The sequence below is a fragment of the Balaenoptera ricei genome, chromosome 9 (genome assembly GCF_028023285.1).
Source record: "Balaenoptera ricei isolate mBalRic1 chromosome 9, mBalRic1.hap2, whole genome shotgun sequence".
Classification (NCBI taxonomy): Eukaryota; Metazoa; Chordata; class Mammalia; order Artiodactyla; family Balaenopteridae; genus Balaenoptera; species Balaenoptera ricei.
In genome coordinates, this window is record NC_082647.1 from 59,408,821 (window position 1) to 59,431,690 (window position 22,870).

Below are 22,870 nucleotides of genomic sequence, written 5' to 3' on the forward strand. Positions count from 1 at the left end.
ATTTTTATAGGTTATGCTCCATTTAAAGTTATGATCTGTCTTTTTTAAAAAATTTTATTTTATACTGGAGTATAGTTGATTAACAATTTTGTGTTAGTTTCAGGTACTACCTGTCTTTTGATCATAACCATCTTAGTAGGTGTGAAGAGGGGTCTTATTTTAGCTTTGATTTATATTCCCCTGATGGCTAATGATGTTGAGCACCTTCTTCATATGCTTATTTGCCTTTTGTGAAACTTCTTTGGAGAAATGCCTATTCAGATCCTTTGCTCACTTTTTGAAATTGAGGTATAATTGACATATAACATTATATTAGTTTCAGGTGTACAACATAATGATTTGATATTTGTATACACTGTGAAATGATCACCACAATAAGTCTAGTTAACATTCCATCACCAGATGTAGTTACAAAATTTTCTTTCTTTTTTTTCTTGTGATGAGGACTTTTAAGATCTACTCTCTTGGCAACTTTCAAATAGGCACTACAGTATTATTAACTATAGTCACAATCCTGTACATTACATCCCCATGACGTATTTATTTTATAGCTGGAAGTTTGTATCATTTAACCCCCGTCACCCAGTCTGCCCATCCCCCATCCCCTACTCTCTGGTAACCACCGATCTGTTCTCTGTATCTGTGAGCTGGTGGGTTTTCTTGTTTTGTTTGTTTGTTTTGTTTTTTAGATTCCACATATAAGTGAGATCATATGGTTTTGAATATTTTTCTTTGACTTATTTTTAAGTTGGGTTGTTTGTCTTTTTATTATTGGGTTGTAACTATTCTTTATAATATTCTAGATACCAGCACCATATAAGATATATGATATTAGAATTCTTCTTCCAATCTATGAGTTACTGCAAATTAAAACCATGAGAAATACCACTAGATACCTATTAGAATGGCCAAAATCTAAAACGCTATCAACATGAACGCTGATGAGAATGTGCAGTAAAAGGAGCTCTCATTCATAATTTTGTGCTGTTATCATTTCAAACTGTACAAATGGCAAATGGCTTCTTAACTGTCTCATGATTTCAGTCTCTCTCTTCACTGTCCTTCTCTTCCTTTACCCCTAATGGAGGAACATAATAGCAGTTCTCAAATATATGAAGGGCTATCATGGAGAAAGGAATTGACTCGTTCTGTGTAACTCTGGTAGTAGAAGAACTACACTCTTTTCTTCTAAATTATATTTTGAATAAGTCCTTCAAAACTGAGTAAGTTTTGTCAAAATGCAGCACATTTTATAGCATCTTTCTGGCCCCACATGCTGTAAACCAAGGCAAATGAAAATCACTTCTTTAAACCTTCCTCAACTTGCTCCACACACTCAAGTTTTGATCTTCATTATGTTCTTTCATATGCTAAAACAGGCTGATACTTTTGGGCTAAACTGCTATTCATTTTCTTGAAAAACAGAAATTCATTCTGTTTACCTTACCTACTCATTTTTGTTTTCTATCGCTATTGCTGTTAGCATAGTCTTAATTACTCATTTTAAATTTAGCTCATAGTCTATCTAACCACCTTCTAGAAACAACCTTCACTCATAGATAGGAAGTTGATAATAATCACCTATCATACACAAGCAATTTATCAGACTAACAAATACAATTTTCTACAGCCACGTGTACTATTTTTACATATTCTTAAAGTGCAAGGATAAACACGTTCATTAACATGATGCAAAGTTATAGTAACTTTGTAACATTTTAACATAAGGAGAGTTGTATATATTAAAAGCTTTATGACCAAGGTTTTGGAAATAACTAAGAATCTTGGAAATCATGTTTTAAGCTGACACTCTATAAAACATAATTACCATTGATATAAAAGTTTGTTAGTATTATGATTCAGTTTAGTTGAACACAATTTTATATTTTTTATGCTTTTTAAACTTTATGTAGGGGTACTTAATTTATCTGATCAGTATTTGTATCAGAATTTTAGGAAGTTCAGATTTTATTATTATTATTATTATTTTATTATTATTATTTTTTTATTACATGAACTTGGTCTCGTATATGAAAATACTTCTGAGCTTCTAGCAGAATCTCCAAGAAGGATTTTTTTTCTTAAACATCTAGCACATTTAAACTCTCATTAGATACAAAAATATAAGATTTATGAAAGTGCTTTTTATTCTCTATGAAGCAATTAGGTTATTGCTCCTTTAATTTAAGAGGCTTTATAATTTAGTTTATTAATACCCTTCTAAGTTAGGAACATACTTCATATGCAAGCAGTGAGATCATGGTTTCTCTCAATTACAGCAGCACAGAGATTTGTAGCCTCAGTTCTGCAACTTCAGAAACAGGTTAAGTAATCCAAGAAACAAAAAACTCACTGGTCAAGATTCAAAGGGCTTTTTGCTTTCTAGTGTTCATGAATTTTTTTAATGAAATAGTTTGAGCTCACAAATAGACAAAGAAATTAAAGGATAGCAACTCAAATTCTTTACCTTCTCTCACATGGGAGATAACAGATTCCCATAATCCCATTAGAAGTCTCAAATGGTCAGATTATGAAATTACACTCCCAGTCATTTCTTCTACCAGTGGGGAATTATTTATTGTTGTTGTTGATGATGATGTCGCTGCTATTTAGTGCAAACTAGGTCAAAACCAACATGGCCAAAAGCCAAGAAAAAAAAAGTCAAAAGTACTGAATTAGAAAAAAACATGGTAGCAAAGATAAAGTTCTATTACTGCTTTAGACTAACTCTGGGGACCAAACAAAAGTTCATGAATGCATTTCTGTGGTAACACAGTTGAATTAGTTTTGTGAATCCACTCTGGCCTCTTATGGAAACTCCAAAGCTATTACAGGCTAATATTCAGAGTTTAACAGATGACTTTCATAAATATAAAGCGTACATGTATCAGACTTTATTCAACTCACTAATTAATGAGAGGACCAGTGAGATGGTAAGTGTGGTTCAAAGAACATTTTAGGAGTAGGTATTTACATGCAAGTTAATAAAGTAATGTTAGAATAACATTGCTAAGATAGATACAAAACCAGTTAATATTCTACAGGGAAATAAACCATGACCTATGGGATTATCTTTATAAATTTATTTATTTTTTATTTTTGGTTGTATTGGGTCTTCGTTTCTGTGCGAGGGCTTTCTCTAGTTGCGGCGAGTGGGGGCCACTCTTCATCACGGTGCGCAGGCCTCTCACTATCGCGACCTCTCTTATTGCGGAGCACAGGCTCCAGACGCGCAGGGGCTCCAGACGCGCAGGCTCAGTAGTTGTGGCTCACGGGCCCCAGTTGCTCCGCGGCATGTGGGATCTTCCCAGACCAGGGCTCGAACCCGTGTCCCCTGCATTGGCAGGCGGACTCTCAACCACTGCACCACCAGGGAAGCCCGGGATTATCTTTAATAACAGAAGAAAAGTATCTGATTTTATTTAGGACAAAAGTCTACAAATTAACGTTCTACTTTAGTATGTCTAAGACTTTTAATCAATTTTAAAAACAGTGGATCAATTAAAATACATTCCCCCAAATTATCCTTGGTTGGGCCTGTTTAATAATGTATGTACATGACATTGAAACAACATATTGCCTCTCCTTTGATTTTTATTTCCAAGCTTTAAATAACTTTTCTTAATACATAGCAACAACATGTGATATATACAACATCTGCTCAAGATAATTATAGTAGCACTTAATTTTTATTGATGGGAAGAATCAATATGATAAAGATTCAGTTTTTCCCAAACTAATCTTAAAAATCAGTATAATTTTATTAAAACTCCAACAAATGTTTTTAGAGAACTTGGCAAGTAAATCCAAAACAAACTATGAAGAGAAAAAGCCCAAGAAGAGCTCAGAAAATTTTGAAGACAATGAACTAGGTAAAGGGAATTACCCTATGAAATGTCAAAACTAATTATGAAACAATGTAAGTGTGCAAAAATAGACAGTCAAGTAGAAACCACATTGATGCACATTTGAAACCTGACAGGGGCAGCACTACAACTCAGTGGGTAAAAAGTGGACTATTAAATGTTGTTAACCCAATTGTTTATATACTTGGAAAAAATAAAAAGATTGTTAACACATATCATAATAAAAAATTATTTCCAGGTAGATAACTAAAAATGCAGAAAAGCAAAATTTAAGACCTTTAGAAGAAAATATAGAATGTTTTTATAACCTTGATGCAGAAAGGGATTCCTTAAACAAAACATAAAAACTACCTAATATAAAGCCAAAATTAAAAATATGATTATATTTTTAAAAACTGTTCTTAAAACCACCATTTCCCTCAAAAATGTGAAAAGATGAGCTACAGATTGGGCCAAAGATATTTACAACATATTTAATTAAGAAAGTGTTAGTATACAGGATAAAGACATCTTATATAAATCTATGAGAAAAAACACTCAACAAAGATTGGTAAAAGACAGGTTCTAACAGTTTTCAGAAGGGGACATTATGACTCAAACTTACGGAAAAACATTGAACCGCACTATAATCAGGGAAATGCAATTAAAATCACATTATACCTTTTTACAATTATAAGATTGGTGGTATTTAAAGGGTCTGAATATACCAAGTATTGGTGAGGGTGTGGGGAGACTCAGAACCTCTCTACAGTGTTCTTGGGAATTTGCACTGGTATAAGCATTTTGAACTGAAATGTGTCAGTTTGCTAAAGTTGAAAATGCCTGTGGTTCTTTGACTCAGAAATTCTGTTTCTAGCTATATATCCTGGAGAAACTCACACATGTACGTAAGGAGACATATGAAACTAGTTATTACATCAGTATTCATAATAGCTAAAATTCAAAACAATACCGTGCCCATCTGCAAAATAATGGATGAATATATTTTAGAATATTCATGAAAGATAATACTATGTGCTTGTTAAAATGAACTAGCTAGGTTATCACTTACCAACTTCTGAATTAAGTTGGCTTCCTATTTAGACCTACCAGAAAAGAGAATAAAAATACTGCCAATCCAAAAAATAAATTAATAAATTAAATTAAGTAAAATAAAATGAACTCGCTAGAATTGTATTTATAACCATGGATAAATCTCATATATAATGTTGAGTGAAGAAAACTAAATTGTAGAAAGAGAGGTATATTTCATAACGTTTGAAAACTGAAGATGTACACATATTGTGCCTATTCAAGTGTATGTATTATTTCAAAGCATCAGTAGAAAGGCTAAGCATCAAAATTAATGATAGTTACTTCTGTAGAAGCAGAGAAGGGAATAGAATTGAAGACAAATAATAAAGGGGCTTTGGCTTTTTTGTAATATTTTTTTTAGAAAAACATCTGACTCAAATATTGCAGTGCTGGGATTTGATAAAGTTGGGTGTTGGGTACATGAGTGTTTATTATCTAATTTCTTCTGCATTTCTTCATGATTGAAAAACTTCATTTTGAGGAATAAAAAATGGTATATATAAAACATGTATATAAATTTAAAGGCATTATATGGTAAACTACAATAATACTATATATACCTCCTAGACATAAATAAATATACACGCACACGCACATACACTCATGTATGTGCGTGTGTGTGTATATGTGCATTTATATACGTGTGTATATCTATCTACCTATATAGATACCCTTATGAGCATTACACATACACTTAACGAGCATTACATAATTCAAGTGTACAACTTGAATAGGAAGGATTCCCTGCAATTCCTGGTGATATTTTTCCTTGGGGAGGAGAGGTGGGATGAGGGTTAGGTATGAGGCCCAAAGGGTATTTCAGTTGGATCTGTTATGTTTTATGTGATTTATTAAGGGCTAAAAAATGGTTTAAATATGTCATCCATTAGCAGTTATCAATTCTTTGTGATAGGAGTATGGATGTTGGATAAACGGAATTTCTCCACTTATCATTGCTTATTTCTGTTTTTCAAAATAATTTTTAAAAAACATTAAGCTTTTGACTAAGATCTGGAGCTTGGAGACAAATTTTGAAGCAATAAGAGTATCTTGAAAATCAATTTTGTCAACTCATTTATTGGGAATGATAATATATTATCAGAAAAACTAATTGTGGGTAATTTTTTCGCTCTTCCCAAAGAATACAAGTCAATGACCAGATTGTGGAAGTGGATGGAATCAGCTTGGTGGGTGTCACACAGAATTTTGCTGCAACAGTTCTCAGAAATACCAAGGGCAATGTCAGGTATGTGGCTTGAGACATACAATTTGGTTACTTGATATTTTGTTGAATTTTAGTTTTCTCTCTAACTGTACCTATAATTACAGGAAGAATTTTATCTAAATACTATAAAAACTTGCCTTTAGTTTAAGATTTTTCCTTCTTTATTGTAATTAGTTCATAAATGTAATTTAAAACTAAAAATTATAGTATTCTAGAAAGACACAAAGATATGAAGTGTACAGTGTGAATCAATATGGTTAATTACCAAGCTATGTTAGTGTGTCTTATTGCTAACATAGCAGTAATTTCTAGGAAGACAGAATTTCTCAATAAATATGAATTTAGACTCCAAATCTTTTCAATAAAACCAGTTATACAGTAAATTGAAATTGAAATGATGATACATATATCCAATGATACATGTTACTAGACAAGCAGGCTGAATGATTTAAGGTTAATAAATGCATTTTTAAATCTCTTTATTGTTTTAAAGAATCAGGAAGGACAAATCTTTGGTAAACTATAACTTTTCCAACTTAATAGGACAGAGGGTACATTATTTTGGACCTTAAATTTATATCCAACCCTGGGGTCCTGAAATTTGTAGCTTGGAAAACAAATAAAGTAGTCCTGAGCCAACTAAGGTCAAGGTTTGAAATCCATTTTATTTGGTCACAGGGTACTTATTTTTTAATATAGTATTGCTTATGCCTTATACTTTTCCATAAATCCTATAAAGGAACACATAAGAGGACATTATTTACTGTGTGTAATTATGAAAGTGTTTTAGTGTTATCATCATCAAAATTAAACTGCCAAATATTCTGAAAATATCGATTAGTTAATATTGCTATAAAGAGAGTAACATTAGGATTTTATTGCAGCATATTTTATGTTGCACAAGCATGGGTTTAGGTTTTATAATTTACACTTTTTCAATTGGAAAACATCCTTTAACAATGAAAGGAATGTTTAAAGAATACAACCTAAATGACTTCTATGGGCGCTATTTTAATGCTTCAAGAATACCCATCATCCTAAGAAAAGTATGTAAAATAATTGGAAAGAGTGCAGGGAAAACTGTCTGATGTACTCTCAGAGCTGCACGGGTGAGCCCCTCAGTAAATGTGATTGTCTCTGCAGAATTGCTGTCTGTTCTTGAGACAGCACTTTTCTGTGTCAGTGAAGAACTTGGTTTTGAAGCTGCCCATTACACTCTGCAGTGAATTTTAAAGTGAAATAAAGTAAGAAATATGTTCAACTTATAAGCACATTTCTCAGTTGGAAAAAGGTTTGTAGTTACATGAACTCATAGCCATCCCTTTCTTTCTCTTCATAATTTTGTGCTCATTTCAAGCCTTGTACGGATGGCGAATGGCTTAACTGTTTCATGATTTCAGTCTCTCCCTTCTTTAATCTGTCCTTCTCATCCTTATCCCTAATGGAAGAACATAATAGCAGTTTTTAGGGCTATCATGGAAAAAGGAATTGACTCGTTCTACATAACTCTAGTAGTAGAACTAAGACCTGTGGGTGGAAATAATAATTCTGCATTCGTTATGTCCCTCTCTTCTTTAGAAACCTTCAATGGCCCTCCATTCTGTGCAGAATCTAAGTTCTCTCCATTCTGTGCAGAATCTAAGTTCTTATCGTGGTATTAAAAGTCTTTCATCCCCAGTCTTATCTCTTACCTCTCCCTATATTCATGCTCTAGTACAGTCTTACTAGTGTAGTCGTCATCCTTCAAACATGACTTGTGAATTATTGTTTTTGTGCCTTTCTATCATTCTTTCTGTTTAAAATACTGTCTTCTGGTTACAACTTACTTATCTTGAGGAACATATTTTAGCTCCTTTGCCCTTCAAGAAATCCTCCTTGATCTCCCTATCCCCTAGTGATTTCTTCATCCTGGTAACATTCATCATTCATGCCACTTTTTTGACCTTGAGGTTACAGAACATTCCACTTTAATTTTTTAAAGGCATACATTTAATTTCCTCATTCACTTTGCAAAAATGATATCACTTGATATCAAAATGGGACTCTTAGCTTCCTTTGTTCCCCCAAATTATTTAACCATAGGTTTTAATTGATTGAAATTGTATAACTCAGGGTCTTAATTAGTTGGGTCTTTTCTTTCCTAATTAATTGGGTCTTTTTAAAAAAATTTATTTATTTATTTATTTATTTATTTTTGGCTGCATTGGGTCTTCGTTGCTGTGCGTGGGCTTTCTCTAGTTGCAGCGAACAGGGGCTACTCTTTGTTGCGGTGCGTGGTCTTCTCATTGCGGTGGCTTCTCTTGTTGTGGAGCATGGCTCTAGGTACGTGGGCTTCAGTAGTTGTGGCATGTGGGCTCAGCTCTAGAGCGCAGGCTCAGTAGTTGTGGCGCTTGGACTTAGTTGCTCCGCGGCATGTGGGATCTTCCCGGACCAGAGCTCGAACCCGTGTCCCCTGCCTTGGCAGGCAGATTCTTAACCACTGTGCCACCAAGGAAGTCTTTTCTCAATTTTAACTTATTAGAAATAATATTTGAACCCTCTGAATATATTTTAGGTGGTAGTTCTTCATAAGATATTAATACAGAAACAAGATCCAAAAACTAGACCTGTATTTTTAATGAATCATTTTAAACTGAGGGTTTAAAACATATATGGTTCTATATTTCTTATTTATTGATGAGCTAGCTATCACATTTAGTGGTTACTAAAATTTATTTTTTAAAAGGGATATCTGAAAAATCACTAAATTTAGTTTGAATTTTTCTAACTACTAAGCACAGATCTGGAGGGAATGTATGAAACTCATGACTTTAAAGAGCCAGGAAGGGGAAAGATAAGAAACTAATAGTGTTAAGGAAGTTGAAGCTGAGATTTGGATATGATTATATTTTAAGTATTGGAGATAGATTTTTAAATTTATTTCCTGGAAATGCATATGAAATTGGTGCCAGCATTTAGATATAAATCAAAATCATACAATGAAGTTCTTTTGACTTACCCACACTTATAGAGAATCACTTTTTATCTGACCATAGTCTGCTTTATTTTATTAAACTCTGAATTGTTACACCTGAATTTGTGAACTAATAGTACTAATGAAAACCTCCTTGGTGTGCCATTTTTGACACACCAGAGAAATTATAAGACAAGTATTTTAATATGATAACTTCCAAGGGCATATGTGTTTTTCAACCCTACATCTTTTATATGAGTTAAAGCATATTAGGCCACTGTGAGGAAGTGGTTCAGCTCAAACCAGGCTATATTCCTGGGGCATTAGAAGCCCAGGCCTGGCTGAAAGCATTGGAAAACCATTATTATTTCCTCAATTTTATTGATATCATTTAAAACTAAGTAATCATAGTGAGATCATGGTGAGTACTATGCTAACCATGTTAATTCCTTTAAGTAATTGATTAGGGAAAGGACTTACGGAACTCAAATAGTTTATACTCAGAAATGATATATCACAACAACAGCAGGAGAAAGATAAACATTGAAGGACTGGGCATGGAGGAATCAGACAGTCTTCGTTATCATCCCTCCACTGGGTTTCACAAGACTTGTTGATCTCCAGATTTTAAACCACCATGGGCATGGGCATGGTACCAAGAAGCCCAAGTCTTTGTGTGGTACAGGACTCTCATAGTGTTGAGATTTCAGTTTCCCCCAAATCTGCAGATTAAAGCACAATCACAATGAAAATCTCAGCAAGCTTTTTTGGAGAAATTAACATTTTTTACAAAGAACAAAGTTGAAGGACTTCCACTGTCTGAAAACTACACTAGTTACAGCAGTCTGGTTTAAGCATAAGGATAAAAATACAGATTAATGGAACAGAATAGACAGTTCCAATATAGTCCTGCACAGACATAAACAACTGATTTTTGTCCAATGCACCAAGGTAATTCTATGGGGGGAATTGTAGTCTGATCAACAAATGGTGCTGGAACAATTGGAAAACCACATTAAAAAAAAAACTTGACCTTCATCCTACAGTGTGTACAAAAATTAACTCAAGATTGATCATAGACCTTAGTGCAACAGCTGAAACCATAAAATTTCTAGAAAACAGGCAAAAATTTTATGATCTTGGGTTAATCAAAGATCTTTTGAACACAAAAGCAAGAAATTTAAGAAAAAGAAATGGTAAATTAAACCATCAAAATTTAAAACATTTGTTTGAAAAATACCCTTAAAATAAAAAAGCAAGCTACTGACTAATATTTGCAAAACAATTATCTGATAAAGCACTGTTATTTAGAAGGTATGAAGAACTCTTTATAATTCAATAAGAAGATATATAACCCTGTTGAAAACCTGCAAATCAATTAACAAGACACTTCACTGAGGAAGATATACAGTTAAGCACATGAAATGCTGCTCAACACCATTAATCATTGGAGAAATGCAAATTAAATCCACAGTGAGGTACAACTACACACCCACTAGAATGGCTGAAATTTAAAAGACTGATACTACCGTGCATTGACAAGGATGTAGAGCAACTTTAATATAACATCCATTCATTTCTGGTGGGAATGCAAAATAACACAGCCACTTTGCAGAACAGTTTGACAGGTTCTTATATAGTTAAACATACACTTATCATACCAGCCAGCAGTTCTACTCTTAGCTATTTATGCAAGAGCAATAAAAACATGTATCTACCCAAAGGCTCATACTTGCACGTTCATAGGAGCTTTATTCAAAAAAGCTCCAAACTGGAAACAACTCAAATGTCCTTTAACTGATAAATGCATCTACAAATTGTATTATATTCCATACAATGAAATATTTCTTAGCAATACAAAGGAATGAACTGCCAATATATTTAGCACCATGTATGACTCTCAAAACTATTATATTGAGTAAGAAGCCAGACACAAAAGGCTTTACACTGCTTGAATCCATTTAAACTGCAGAGAAGAAAGAGGGAACATTTTTGGGGTGACAAAATGTTCTATATTGTGGTTTTTGTGTTTGTTATACAACTGTATATATATTTGTCACAACATATTATACAATTTAAATTTGGTAAATTTTGTTGTATATAAATTTGACTTCAGTAAAACTGATTCTTAAAATGTGTGATAGTAGTTAAAATTAACTTAAAAAGTGCTATGCTAACTAATTATATTGAGGTGATGGTGATTTGGGAAGGAGGATCATGTTTCTTTAAGAAAGGCAGATGTAGTCAAACAATTTCATTAACAATATGTAGATTTTATTGTGCTGTATACTTTTATTTTAAAAATATTTTGTTATTGAGTTTTTACCAGAAAAAATATATCTATATAAAATTCTTTATTACATATGGACCCTTTTCCTTATTCAAACATAGACTTGCAACGTAACTTTTAAGAACTCATGTTTTTGGGTCTGTAGCTTTAAGTGGGACCTTGCCTATCTTATTTACTACTATGTGCCTGGCATAATTGGTGTACCTATTGTTGCATAACATATTACTCCCAAATTTAACGACTTGAAACAGCATACTTTTTTTAATCTCACAGTTTCTGTGATCCACTTCCCAGCTTTCTTATGAGAGCCTCTCTACAGGGATGCCTCATAACATGGAAACTAGATTCCCCAGAGGGAGTGATCCAAGGGAGTAGCCAAGATGCAATCTGCCATCTTTTCATAGAGCCGAAGTGACATTCCATCAGTTCTGTATTTTATTTGATAAAAGTGAGTCAACAAGTCCATCCCACACTCAACGGGAGAGAATTACACAAGACATGGATATAAGAATACAGAGATTACTTGAATCCATCTTAGAGGCTGCCTATTATGTAATGATCAGTAACTAGTTGGATGGATGCACAGACAGATGGATAGACAGGCAGACAGATTAATGTTATACCATAATATAATTTATGTTTAATGTTGCATACCTTATCTTAAGAACCCTGAAAACCTTGAGACTATTTAAGAAAGACTGACCTTTGGATGGTGAGAGATCTAAACGTTTTTCCTTCTGTACATAAAAGAGTCTACAAACTTTTGCCTAAAATATAGAAAAAATTTAAAAGACATGGTAACAATTGTAAAGCATTTGAAAGAGTGAACTCTGGAACAAGGATGAGTTGTTGTTTTTAACTCCAGACAGCCTTCCTAGTACTGAAAGGCAGCTGTTCTAGGAAAGTGATGCTATAGAAGAGATTGTGCTTCAGTATGAGAAATTTCTAATAAATTTTGTTTGCTCTTCAGTGCCGTTCACATTAAGCTTTAAATGCTTTCTGAAAAGTACCTGCTACTTGTGCTCAATCACTAAGCACTCATCATGCTTTTATCCCCAGTGAATGTATTTAACAACTTTCTGACATCAAGTCATATAACACTTCTGGAGGTCAGGATTTTATAGGAACTATAGTTACACACAATAGAAAATAAATTAATCTGAGGGTCTTAAATATTCCTCTGTCCTTTTTGGAAGAGGTTATAATATTCAAAAGAAAATATAAGTGAATGATAAGTGACTTTTTTATAGCTATGCTCATGTTTATTTTGGAGTCACCCCTGGGCATGTAATTTCTAAGTATGGAAGCTTTAAAATATTCTTTTTTATATAATGTCATTGGTGTATTTGAGATCTCCATTGAAATGCATTGAATATTGAAATGTTTTCACTTCATTCACATCATTTTAATAAGAATTTTTGTCACCATTACACACAAGGGGAAATTGAGAGTTTCACTTTTTAACAGAGCCTTGGTTTTGTGGTTGGGTGTAATGGAGTGTCATACATAATGAAGGGCAGTGAGGGTATTATCATGTTCATGGAAATCATGAATCATTGTGGATTTTGTACTTACATTACTCCTAAGACTATCCCCTTTCCCTCAGATTAGAGGAGCAGCCACTCTAAAGTTGGGACCATGGATAATAAAATTTTACTCTCATATATATGAGAATAGTCAGCAACAACTGGTGATAGGAAGAAGATTAAAGACAGTGGGGATTTCAGAAAACTACTTAAAGGGGACTTCGGCTTAATGAGATGTTTTCTGGTGTCACTATGTACAGATTAAGATTCTCAAAAAATGCTTTTTAGTATTTGTGTGTGTAAACGTTTAAACCTGAGACATCAGAGCTAACTATTAAATAGAGAAATGTCATTTCTTGAAAGGATGTAGCATTTTAGAAAATATATAGTCCTTGACGTAGCATGAGTTAGGCAATGTTTTTTAAATAATTCAACTACTTTTTTTTTTACATTGAACTATAGTGTAGAAAAAAGTTCTTTATAATCAGAGTTGGATTAGATACAAAATTCATCTCCAGGAACTAAGGCTTACAATTAGGTTTAAATATTTCAGATCTGTCTTTTAAAAGCAAACATTTTTAGATGAATTTTTAAAAATTTAAATGCTAAATATATAGTATATTAATCTAGATCCCAATATGGAAAGGAAAAATATGTAAGAGTCTTCAAGTATAAGAAAGAGGGAAAAGCCTGGTTGTGCAGAACTTCAGCCTCTGAACACAATCAGCAAATTTTAGTGAAGGGGGATGGATATACTTTTGCCACCATTGCTCAGTAAAATTAAGTTAAATATTTAAACAGCTATCAAGTTCACACTGTAAGATGTCATCAAATATAGAAAAAAAAGAGTTTTTACCAAAATGTTTAAAAGCACCATGTGATCTTGTGACCCAAGGCTGAAGTAAAATGATAATAGGTCTTGTTCATCTAGTTTTCTTTTTATTATTAAGGTTTTTTGTGTGCATATGATAAATATTTGTTTATAGAACATTTGAATGAAAGAATTGATTTTATAAGAACTAATAACTATATCCTGATTTAGATTTTCCTTTTTTAGATTAATTCCACATTTATAATTAAAAATTTTTGATGTCATAATAAGTGCTATTTTTGACTAATGTATCACTTTTATTGGAATAGCTTATATCGGAAAAACAGACACTCATAAATCATCATTTTTCAACATAACCTCTCACATCATTCTTTATGACTACAATTCAGCAAATTGTAAATGGAATTTTATAGTTGTTTGTTTTTGTTTGACAGCTCACCAGAGAATTCAATAAACTAATCAAATGAATTCCATATAATCTCGTCATCTAAACTCCAAAGGACAGTACATGGACATTGCTTTGTCTTATAATAGATGAAAAGAAAAGGAAAAACTGATTTATCTGCCTTTGCCTATTTTATCTCAGCCTGAGGGTGAGAGGGGACAGTTTTTTGTAAAATAATTCATGTTGAAGCAGCATGATTGTTTTAAACACTAGAAACACGCCATGCTGTAAAAACACGCCACGCTGTAAAAACATAAACCCTAGTTATAGATTTTGTTTTTAATATTGCCATTATTTGTAAATTGTAAGCTTAGAAAATACCTAAGTTTAATTTAAATGTACATTACGTGTTTTTTTTTTTTTTTTACTTCATTCTTTATAGCTAAAATACAAAAGATCACACTGTTCCTTACTGAAGCAAGGAAAAAAAATAGAAAGTAACAAGAAAAGTATTTTTCTCTTAAAGGAATTTTAAGTTTATAAACAAGATGATTTGACTACATGTGTTGTCATTTCAGCTGGGGATAATGTCTAAAATATAAATAATAATTGTGCATAAATGTCAGTTAATTTGGTCACATATATTTAGAGGGTCTGATTGTTGCTGGCTTTAATTGTTATATTTTTGATGATCTTTAAAATTCAATGTGGAGTGATTATATAATCCATACTTTCCTATTTCAAATGCAACTGAAATTAAGGTTTTTCAGAGCACATTTCAGTGCAAGTATTTTATCTTTTTCCTGTGGTTGACTCACAAAAACCTTCTCTCTTTCAAAACTAGTGAGAACAAATAAGTAATTTGGACAGTGTGTACATATAGTACTTTGAAATGCACTCAACCCTGTGTAGATATTAATATATTATCTAGATAAAGGCAACAGTAAACATGTACTAATACTCTCTAGGCACCAGGTACTTAGTTAAGCTTTTTATATGGATTATATATTTGTTTGTTATTGTTATTATATTTATTTTACAAATTCGGAAACTAAGAATTAGAAATTTTAATACACTCAGGGTCACAGAGCCAATAAGTCATGTTTCAGTGGATTTGTTCTGTCAAAGCCATTTTTCTCTTTTACATACACTTTTAACTCCTAAATTATACTATCACAGTATGTCCATATTCTGAATCCATACTTGAAATAATAACCTTACTTTAAATTTTATATTTTCCACTCATTTCTATGTATGCTAGATTATACACATACAATAGGACACACTTATAATGACAGCTTAAAAATGGACCAAACATTTAGAAAATATAGACAAGTAATTTGAATGTTACACATTTTCCAAATGGGAGATTTTATTAGTCTTATCTTAATAATAGTGCCTTAAAGTCCTTTCATGTCTGTACCACATTTTATTCTTCTGTCACTCCTTTAGACATATGGGGTAGGTACTAATTTTCACATGAGGAAAATACGGCATAGAGAATAGTTCAGTTCCACTTCTGTGTGCTTTCCCTTTGGACCACACTTACCATGATGACATTCTTTTATTGCAAATCTGTACTGTAAATTATACCAGATTACAAGGCTTTAAAGTGTGTCTAACTGGAAGCTATAACGCTACCCAAATTTGCTGCCTGAATGAAGAGACATGTGTAGTTCAACATAAAACTTTTAAATAAATGCAGAGAGATCAATGAACTGGAAGACAGAGTAGTGTAAATCACCCAAGCTGAGCAGAAAAAAGAATTTTAAAAATGAGGTTAGCTTAAGAGACCTCTGGGACAACATCAAGAATACTAATGTTCGCATTCTAGGGACCCCAGAAGGAGAAGAGAGAGAGAAAGGGGCAGAGAATTTATTTGAAGAAATAATAGCTGAAAATGTCCATAACCTGAGAAAGGAAACAGACATCCAGATCCAGGAAGTACAGAGAGTCCCAAACAAGATGAACCAAAAGAGGTTCACACCAAGACACATTATAATTAGAAGGGCACAAATTAAAGACATAGAATCTTAAAAGCAGCAAGAGAAAACCAACTAGTTACTTACAAGGGAATTCCCATAAAACTGTTAGCCGACTTTTCAGCAAAAACTTTGCAGGCCAGAAGCTAGTGGCACCATATATTCAAAGTGATGAAAGGAAAAAAAACCTACAACTAAGAATACTGTACTCAGCAAGGCTATCACTTAGATTTGAAGGAGAGATAAAGAGTTTTATAGATAAGTAAAAGCTAAAAGATTTCAAACCACTAAATTGGCTTTACAAGAAAAGTTAAAAGAACTTCTCTAAGCAGAAGAAAGAAGACCACAACTAGAGACATTTAAATTACAAAAGAAAAAGGTCTCGTTGGTAAAGGCAAAGGAAATGCTTCCAAACTTGTTCTGAGGTCAGCATCACCCTGATACCAAAACCAGACAAAATTACCACACATAAAAAGAAAATCACAGGCCAATGTCACTGATGAACCTAGATGCAAATATTCTCATCAAAATGTTAGCAAACTGAATTCAACAATACATTAAAAGGATTATATAATAACATGACCAAATAGGATATATCCCAGTGATGCAAGGATGTTTCAATATCCACAAATCAATGTGATAGCCACAGTAACAAATTGAAAAATAAAAATTATATTATCTCAATAGATGTAGAAAAAGCTTTTAACAAAATTCAACATGCATTTATGATAAAAACTCTCAACAACATGGGTATAGAGGGAACATACCTCAACATAATAAAGGCCATATATGACAAACCCACAGCCAACATCATACTCAATGGTGAAAAGTTGAAAGCATTTCCTCTAAGATCAGGATCAAGACAAGGATGCCCATTTTTGCCACTTTTATTCAATACGGTATTGTAAGTTCTAGCCACAGCAATCAGACAAGAAAAAGAAATAGAAGGAATCCAAATTGGAAAAGAAGAATTAAAACTGTCACTTTGCAAATGACCTGATACTATATATATAGAAAATCCTAAAGATACCACCAAAAAACTTAGAACTAATAAATGAATCCAGTAAAGTATCAGATTATAAAATTAATATACAGAAATCTCCTGTAATTCTGTACAGACAACAAAATATCAGAAAGAGAAATTAAGAAAACAACCCAATTTACAATTGTATCATAAAGAGTAAAATAGCTAGAAATAGACCTAACTAAGGAGGTAAAAGACTTTTACTCAGAAAACTATTAGACATGGATGGAAGGAACTGAAGATGAAATAAACAAATGGAAATATATTCTGTGCTTATGGATTGGAAGAGTTAATATTGTTAAAGTGCTCCTCAGGCAGTCTACAGATTCAGTGCAACCCCTATCAAAATACCAAAAGCATTTTTCACACAACTAGAGCAAATAATTCTAAAATTTGTATGGAATCACAGACGACCCCAAATAGCCAAAATAGCCTTGAGAAAGAACAAAGCTGGGGGTATCATGCTTCTGATTTCAAACTATACTACCAAGTTACAGTATTCAAAATAGTATGGTACTGGCACAAAAACAGACACATAAATCAATGGAACAGAATAGAGATCTCAGAAATAAAATGACACTTAAATAGTCAGTCAAAGAAGGCAAGAATACAAAATGGGGAAAAGACAGTCTCTTCAATAAATGGTGTTGGGATAACTGGACAGCTACATGCAAAATAACCAAACTGGACTACTTTCTCACACTATATACAAAAATAAACTAAAAATAGATTAAAGACTTTAATGTAAGACCTGAAACCATAAAACTCCTAGAAAAAAACAGGCTGTATGCTCCTTGACGTCAGTCCTAGCAATACATTTTTTTGGGATACATCTCCTTAGGCAAGGGAAACAAAAGCAAAAATAAACAAATGGGACTACATTAAACTGAAAAGCTCTGCACAGTGAAGGAAGCTATCAACAAAATGAAAAGGCAGCCAACTGAATGGGAGAAGGTATTTGCAAAATGATAAGGGATTTATATCCAAAATATACAAAGAACTCATATAACTCAACATCAAAATAGCAAAGAACCCTATTTAAAAATGGCCAGGGGACCCGAATAGACATTTTCCCAAAGAAGACATGTGGCCACAGACACATGAAAAGATGCTCAGTATCACTAATCATCAGGGAAATGCAAATCAAAATCACAATGAGATATCACCTCACACCTGTCAGAATGGCTATTATCAAAAAGACAACAAATAAGCGTTGGTGAGGATGTGGAGAAAAGGGAACCCTTGTGTGTTGTTGTTGGAATTGTAAATCAGTGCAACCACTATGGAAAGCAGTATGGAAGTTCCTCAAAAAATTAAAAACAGAACTGCAATATAATTTAGTAATTTTACTTCTGGGTATTTATTTGAAGAAAACAAAAACCCTTATTTGAAAAAATATATGCACTCAAATGTCCATTGCTGCATTATTTACAATAGCCAAGATACAGAAGCAACCTAAGTGTCCAACATTAGGCAAAAGGATAAAGACAAAGTGATATATTTATACAATGGAATATTAGCCATAAAAAATGAAATCTTGCCATTTGCGACAACATAGATGTATCTACAGGATGTTATACTAAGTGAAATATGTCAGAAAGGAAAGACAAATAATGCAGGATCTCACTTAAATTTGGAAGCTGAAAAGCAAAACAAAAACTTAAATTAAAACTGACTCAGATATAGACAGCAAATGGGTTGTTGCCTGGAGGGAGGGGTGTGTGTGGAGAGTGAGCCAAATAGGTGAAGGTTTTAAGAGATACAAATCTCAAGCTGTATGATAAGTAAGTCAAGGTGTTGTAATATTACAGCATAAGGAATATGGTCAGTAATACTGTAATAATTAATATGGGGACAGATGGTTACTAGACTTATTGTGGTGATCATTTCATAATGTGTACAAGTGTCAAATCATTATGAATACACCTGTAACTAACATAATATTGTATGCCAACTATATTTCAATAGAAATAATTAAAGAAAAATAAATGCAGAGATATACCATGTTCATGGATCAGACAATTCCATATTATTAAGATGTCAGTTCTCCACAATCTATAGATTCAAACCAATACCAAATGAAACATCAATGGGCTTTTTAAATGAAATTGGCAAGCTGGTTGTAAAAGTTATATAGCAATTTAGATAACTTAGAATAGTGAAAATAATTTTGAAAAAGATATACATAGTTGGATAACTCATAGCACCTAGTTTCAAGATTTACTATATAGTAATCAAGGCAGTGTGGTATTGGTACAAGGATAAATACATCAATGGAACAGATTGGAAAGTCCAAAAATCAGCACAGAAGTACATGGTCAATTGATTTTCAACAAATGTCCCTGAGTAATTCAGTGGTGGTAATGAATAGTCTTTTTAAGAAATGGTATGGAAACAACTGGTTACTCATTTGGAAAATAATGAAACTCCCCCCTTACCAAGCATCATGCATGAAAATTAGTTTGAAAGATTTCTCATACCTAATAAAAAATCAAAACATTAACACTTTAACAAGAAAAATAGGAGAAAAATCTTAGCAATATTAAATCAGGCAAAGATTTCTTAGGAAACACAAGGCACAATCTTTTAAAAAGCGATAAATTGGACTTCCTTGAAAGACACAGTTAAGATGAAAAGGCAAGCCATAGATTGAGAGAAGGTAATAAATCAAACATATGCATATATGATTTGTGTGCATGTATGTATCTGTGTAAGTGTATGTATCTATAACATTTATAGATAAGGATATATATCCAGAATATATAAACAATTATTACAACTCAATAATTAATAATTAATAACTTCCCAAAGGAAAATAACTCAGATGATAAATGAATACCCAAGCATAATTTCAACAGTCCTGTTTGAAACTACATAAAAATATTTCTAAAAGACATTTAATTACTAACATCCAAGTATAAAAATTTTGACCTTTAGTGAATTTGTACAGAGAATGGTAAAGTATTTCATTTAAAATTGTAATTGAAAATAGCAACATATTATAATCAGAGGAAATCATCAATTAAGCATAGAAGCAAGATTAAACAGAGTTACATCCAAAATAATGAAGTTAAATAATATATGGAAACTATATCATGGAGACATATTATTTGTATTTTTAGAAAAATAGAACCATATATTAGTGTGAAAAGATGTTAAAAAGTGAATATTAATTTGTTGAGGAAGAACCATAGTATCAATGAGGGTGTATCATAAGTGACTAGCTGGCAATAAGTAAATGTCTTCCCTGTTTTTTTCTTTATACTTATAGGAATTAGTATCAACAGATATTTCCCCTTGACTCTTTATTTCTTGAGGCCACATCCTTCCTCATAGCATCTTTCTCCAAAAGAAATGAACTAATTTGCCACCTCTCCTTATTTTAGTTTTTCATTTTAAAAACAAAACCAAAAACTACATTTGTTTCCCCTTCTTTTTCTTATCTCCACAGTTACAGTTGCTTAGCAAAAAGTCAGTGCCTCTCTATTTATTTACTCACATAGGGTATGCCATACCTCAAAATATTTTTGAAGTGGTTTTTGCATTATAAAGAGGACATAATTATGAAAATGATTCTGAAGTTCAGTGGTACAGTAAATTATGAGCTTGCTTTCATTTTGCAGGGCATCAAAAATGTGTAAAGTACTGTAGAATGGATTACATCTGTTTTGTCTTCTCCTAAAGTAATAATTTTTTATGGTCCTTTACTTTTCCCATTTCTTTTCCTTTGGGCTGTGGCTGCAAAAATCACTTTAATTGCTCAGCTAACCTCTTCTTCTACCCAGGCATACCTTTCAAAAAATATAGGTAGTAGTTTTTTGAGGTTTGATGTACCCTGATGAAATATGAAGCTTGGTTACTTTTCTTAGCATTCCTTTTTGCTGGAGAGTCTAACTATATCAGTTTTCTTTAACCTTTGTATAGATTTGTTATTGGGCGAGAAAAACCAGGACAAGTGAGTGAGGTTGCCCAGTTGATAAGCCAGACGCTGGAACAAGAAAGGCGCCAGAGAGAGCTGCTTGAACAGCACTATGCCCAGTATGATGCCGATGATGATGAGGTAAGTTGCATTTGCAAACGTTCTTTTTCCTTCATTTCTTCTTTCTACATCCCTACTTGATAAAACTCTCTTTACCGTATAACAGTATGACAGGTCTTTGCAGTTTCTCAAGGAGAATGTGTTGACATTCAACTCACAGAAAGGAAATATTACTTGTGTTTGTTATTAGCTTATCAATCAAGTAATGGTATCATATTTACAGTATGAAGACTTCTGGATCAAATAAGTCCTCTTTTACCACAGTATTAAGATAAATTCACTGAAACAAAAAAGGGTAAAAATACCAAAATGTGAATAGTAGCTATTTTTTTGTTGGAATTAGGTGATTTTCTCTCTCTGCTTTATATTTTTTCAATTTTTTCTAAATTTTCTACAATAAGTATGTAACGCTTTTTCAAAAAAATCAGTAAACATTTTGAGTGAAAAGGCACATACACATACACAAACATACACAGAAAAGTACTGAAAATTGCTGAGTGTTTTCAGGTTTTTTTCCCCCCCAGGAAGAGAAAGTTCTTTGGATCTGCTCACTATGATTTGTGCTAACATAATGCAGAACAAAGCTTTTCCACCAGCACATATTCCATAGAGTAGATACATACTGGAATAATTTTGCATCCTGCTCTCTGTAGAAGATCAAGCAAATGAATAGAAGCTAACCCCCAAGTGAAAACTTTTCTACGGAACCCTTGTGTGTTGTAATATAATACAGATGCTGGTCTATTTCTAATGTAAATGCCAAATGTACATTGATAAAATGGGACAACATACTTTATTATAAACATGTTTAAACATGCATATGTTTCACATTGGCATGTCAAAGGATCCATCAACAATTTAGTTGCAGTATTTCATACCTCATAAACATAGTAAATATTCAGGTATAACAAATACTCTTCTTCATACCAGCTGATATAAATAAGGATAGTGTAACTTCATATGTTCAACCTCTACTCATCTGAATATATTCTTTTTCCAGAACTTTTTTTGGTTTCTAGCCAGGACCTAGTGAAGATCAATGACGAGACCATTCAAATATTTTTCATGTATTTTTAGTCTGGAGTGTTCTAACCCAATTGTATCTTAATTTTTCATCTGTTTGTAGTATAATGAGGATGTATTCTCTCTTTATTGTAGTAGAAAATTTTAAAATGGTGATTCAGTTAACTGTTGATCTAAGAGTAAACATTAGAAATTCTTCACTTGAGTGAATTAGTTTCTTAGAATTCTATTTAGTTGATTTAGTTTTTCACTTTCAGAATTCACTTTAAATGGCAAGTTTGGTTTTTCTTTTTTTTACTATACTACGATATTATATATGAAAATGTTATCTTGGATTTCGAAACTAAAAAAGTGATTTCCTCAAATATTTGAACTTTCATCTTCCCTAGTTTTCAGGTTTGTGTTTTATCAGAGACACTGATTTGCTTTGGCTTCAAGCCTGAATTAGGATTGTAGAATCATTCTCGGCAGGTTTGGCTTTTACCTGCTCACTCTGTTAGAAAGAATTTGGATCTGAGGTTCAGGGGAGTACGGGTGACATCAAGTGGTGGAAGGTGAGGAAGCCAAATTTTTCAGTCTCTGTGGACCTCAGTGTCTTTGCTTTAAAGTACGGGTAGGTATTGGACTAAATCTCTAAATTCCTTCCAGTTT

The 22,870-nt window shown here is 32.7% G+C and overlaps 1 protein-coding gene across 12 annotated transcripts in view; it reads left to right on the plus strand.

The window, feature by feature from the left end:
* PPP1R9A (protein phosphatase 1 regulatory subunit 9A) overlaps positions 1 to 22,870 on the plus strand; it is a 292,981-nt gene that overhangs the window by 172,528 nt on the left and 97,583 nt on the right. For all 12 annotated transcript variants that reach the window (XM_059933861.1, XM_059933860.1, XM_059933865.1 and 9 more), the window contains exons 5-6: positions 6,082 to 6,186; positions 21,082 to 21,217. In XM_059933861.1, coding sequence (XP_059789844.1) covers positions 6,082 to 6,186; positions 21,082 to 21,217 — 241 coding nt within the window. The remainder of the gene's footprint in view (positions 1 to 6,081; positions 6,187 to 21,081; positions 21,218 to 22,870) is intronic.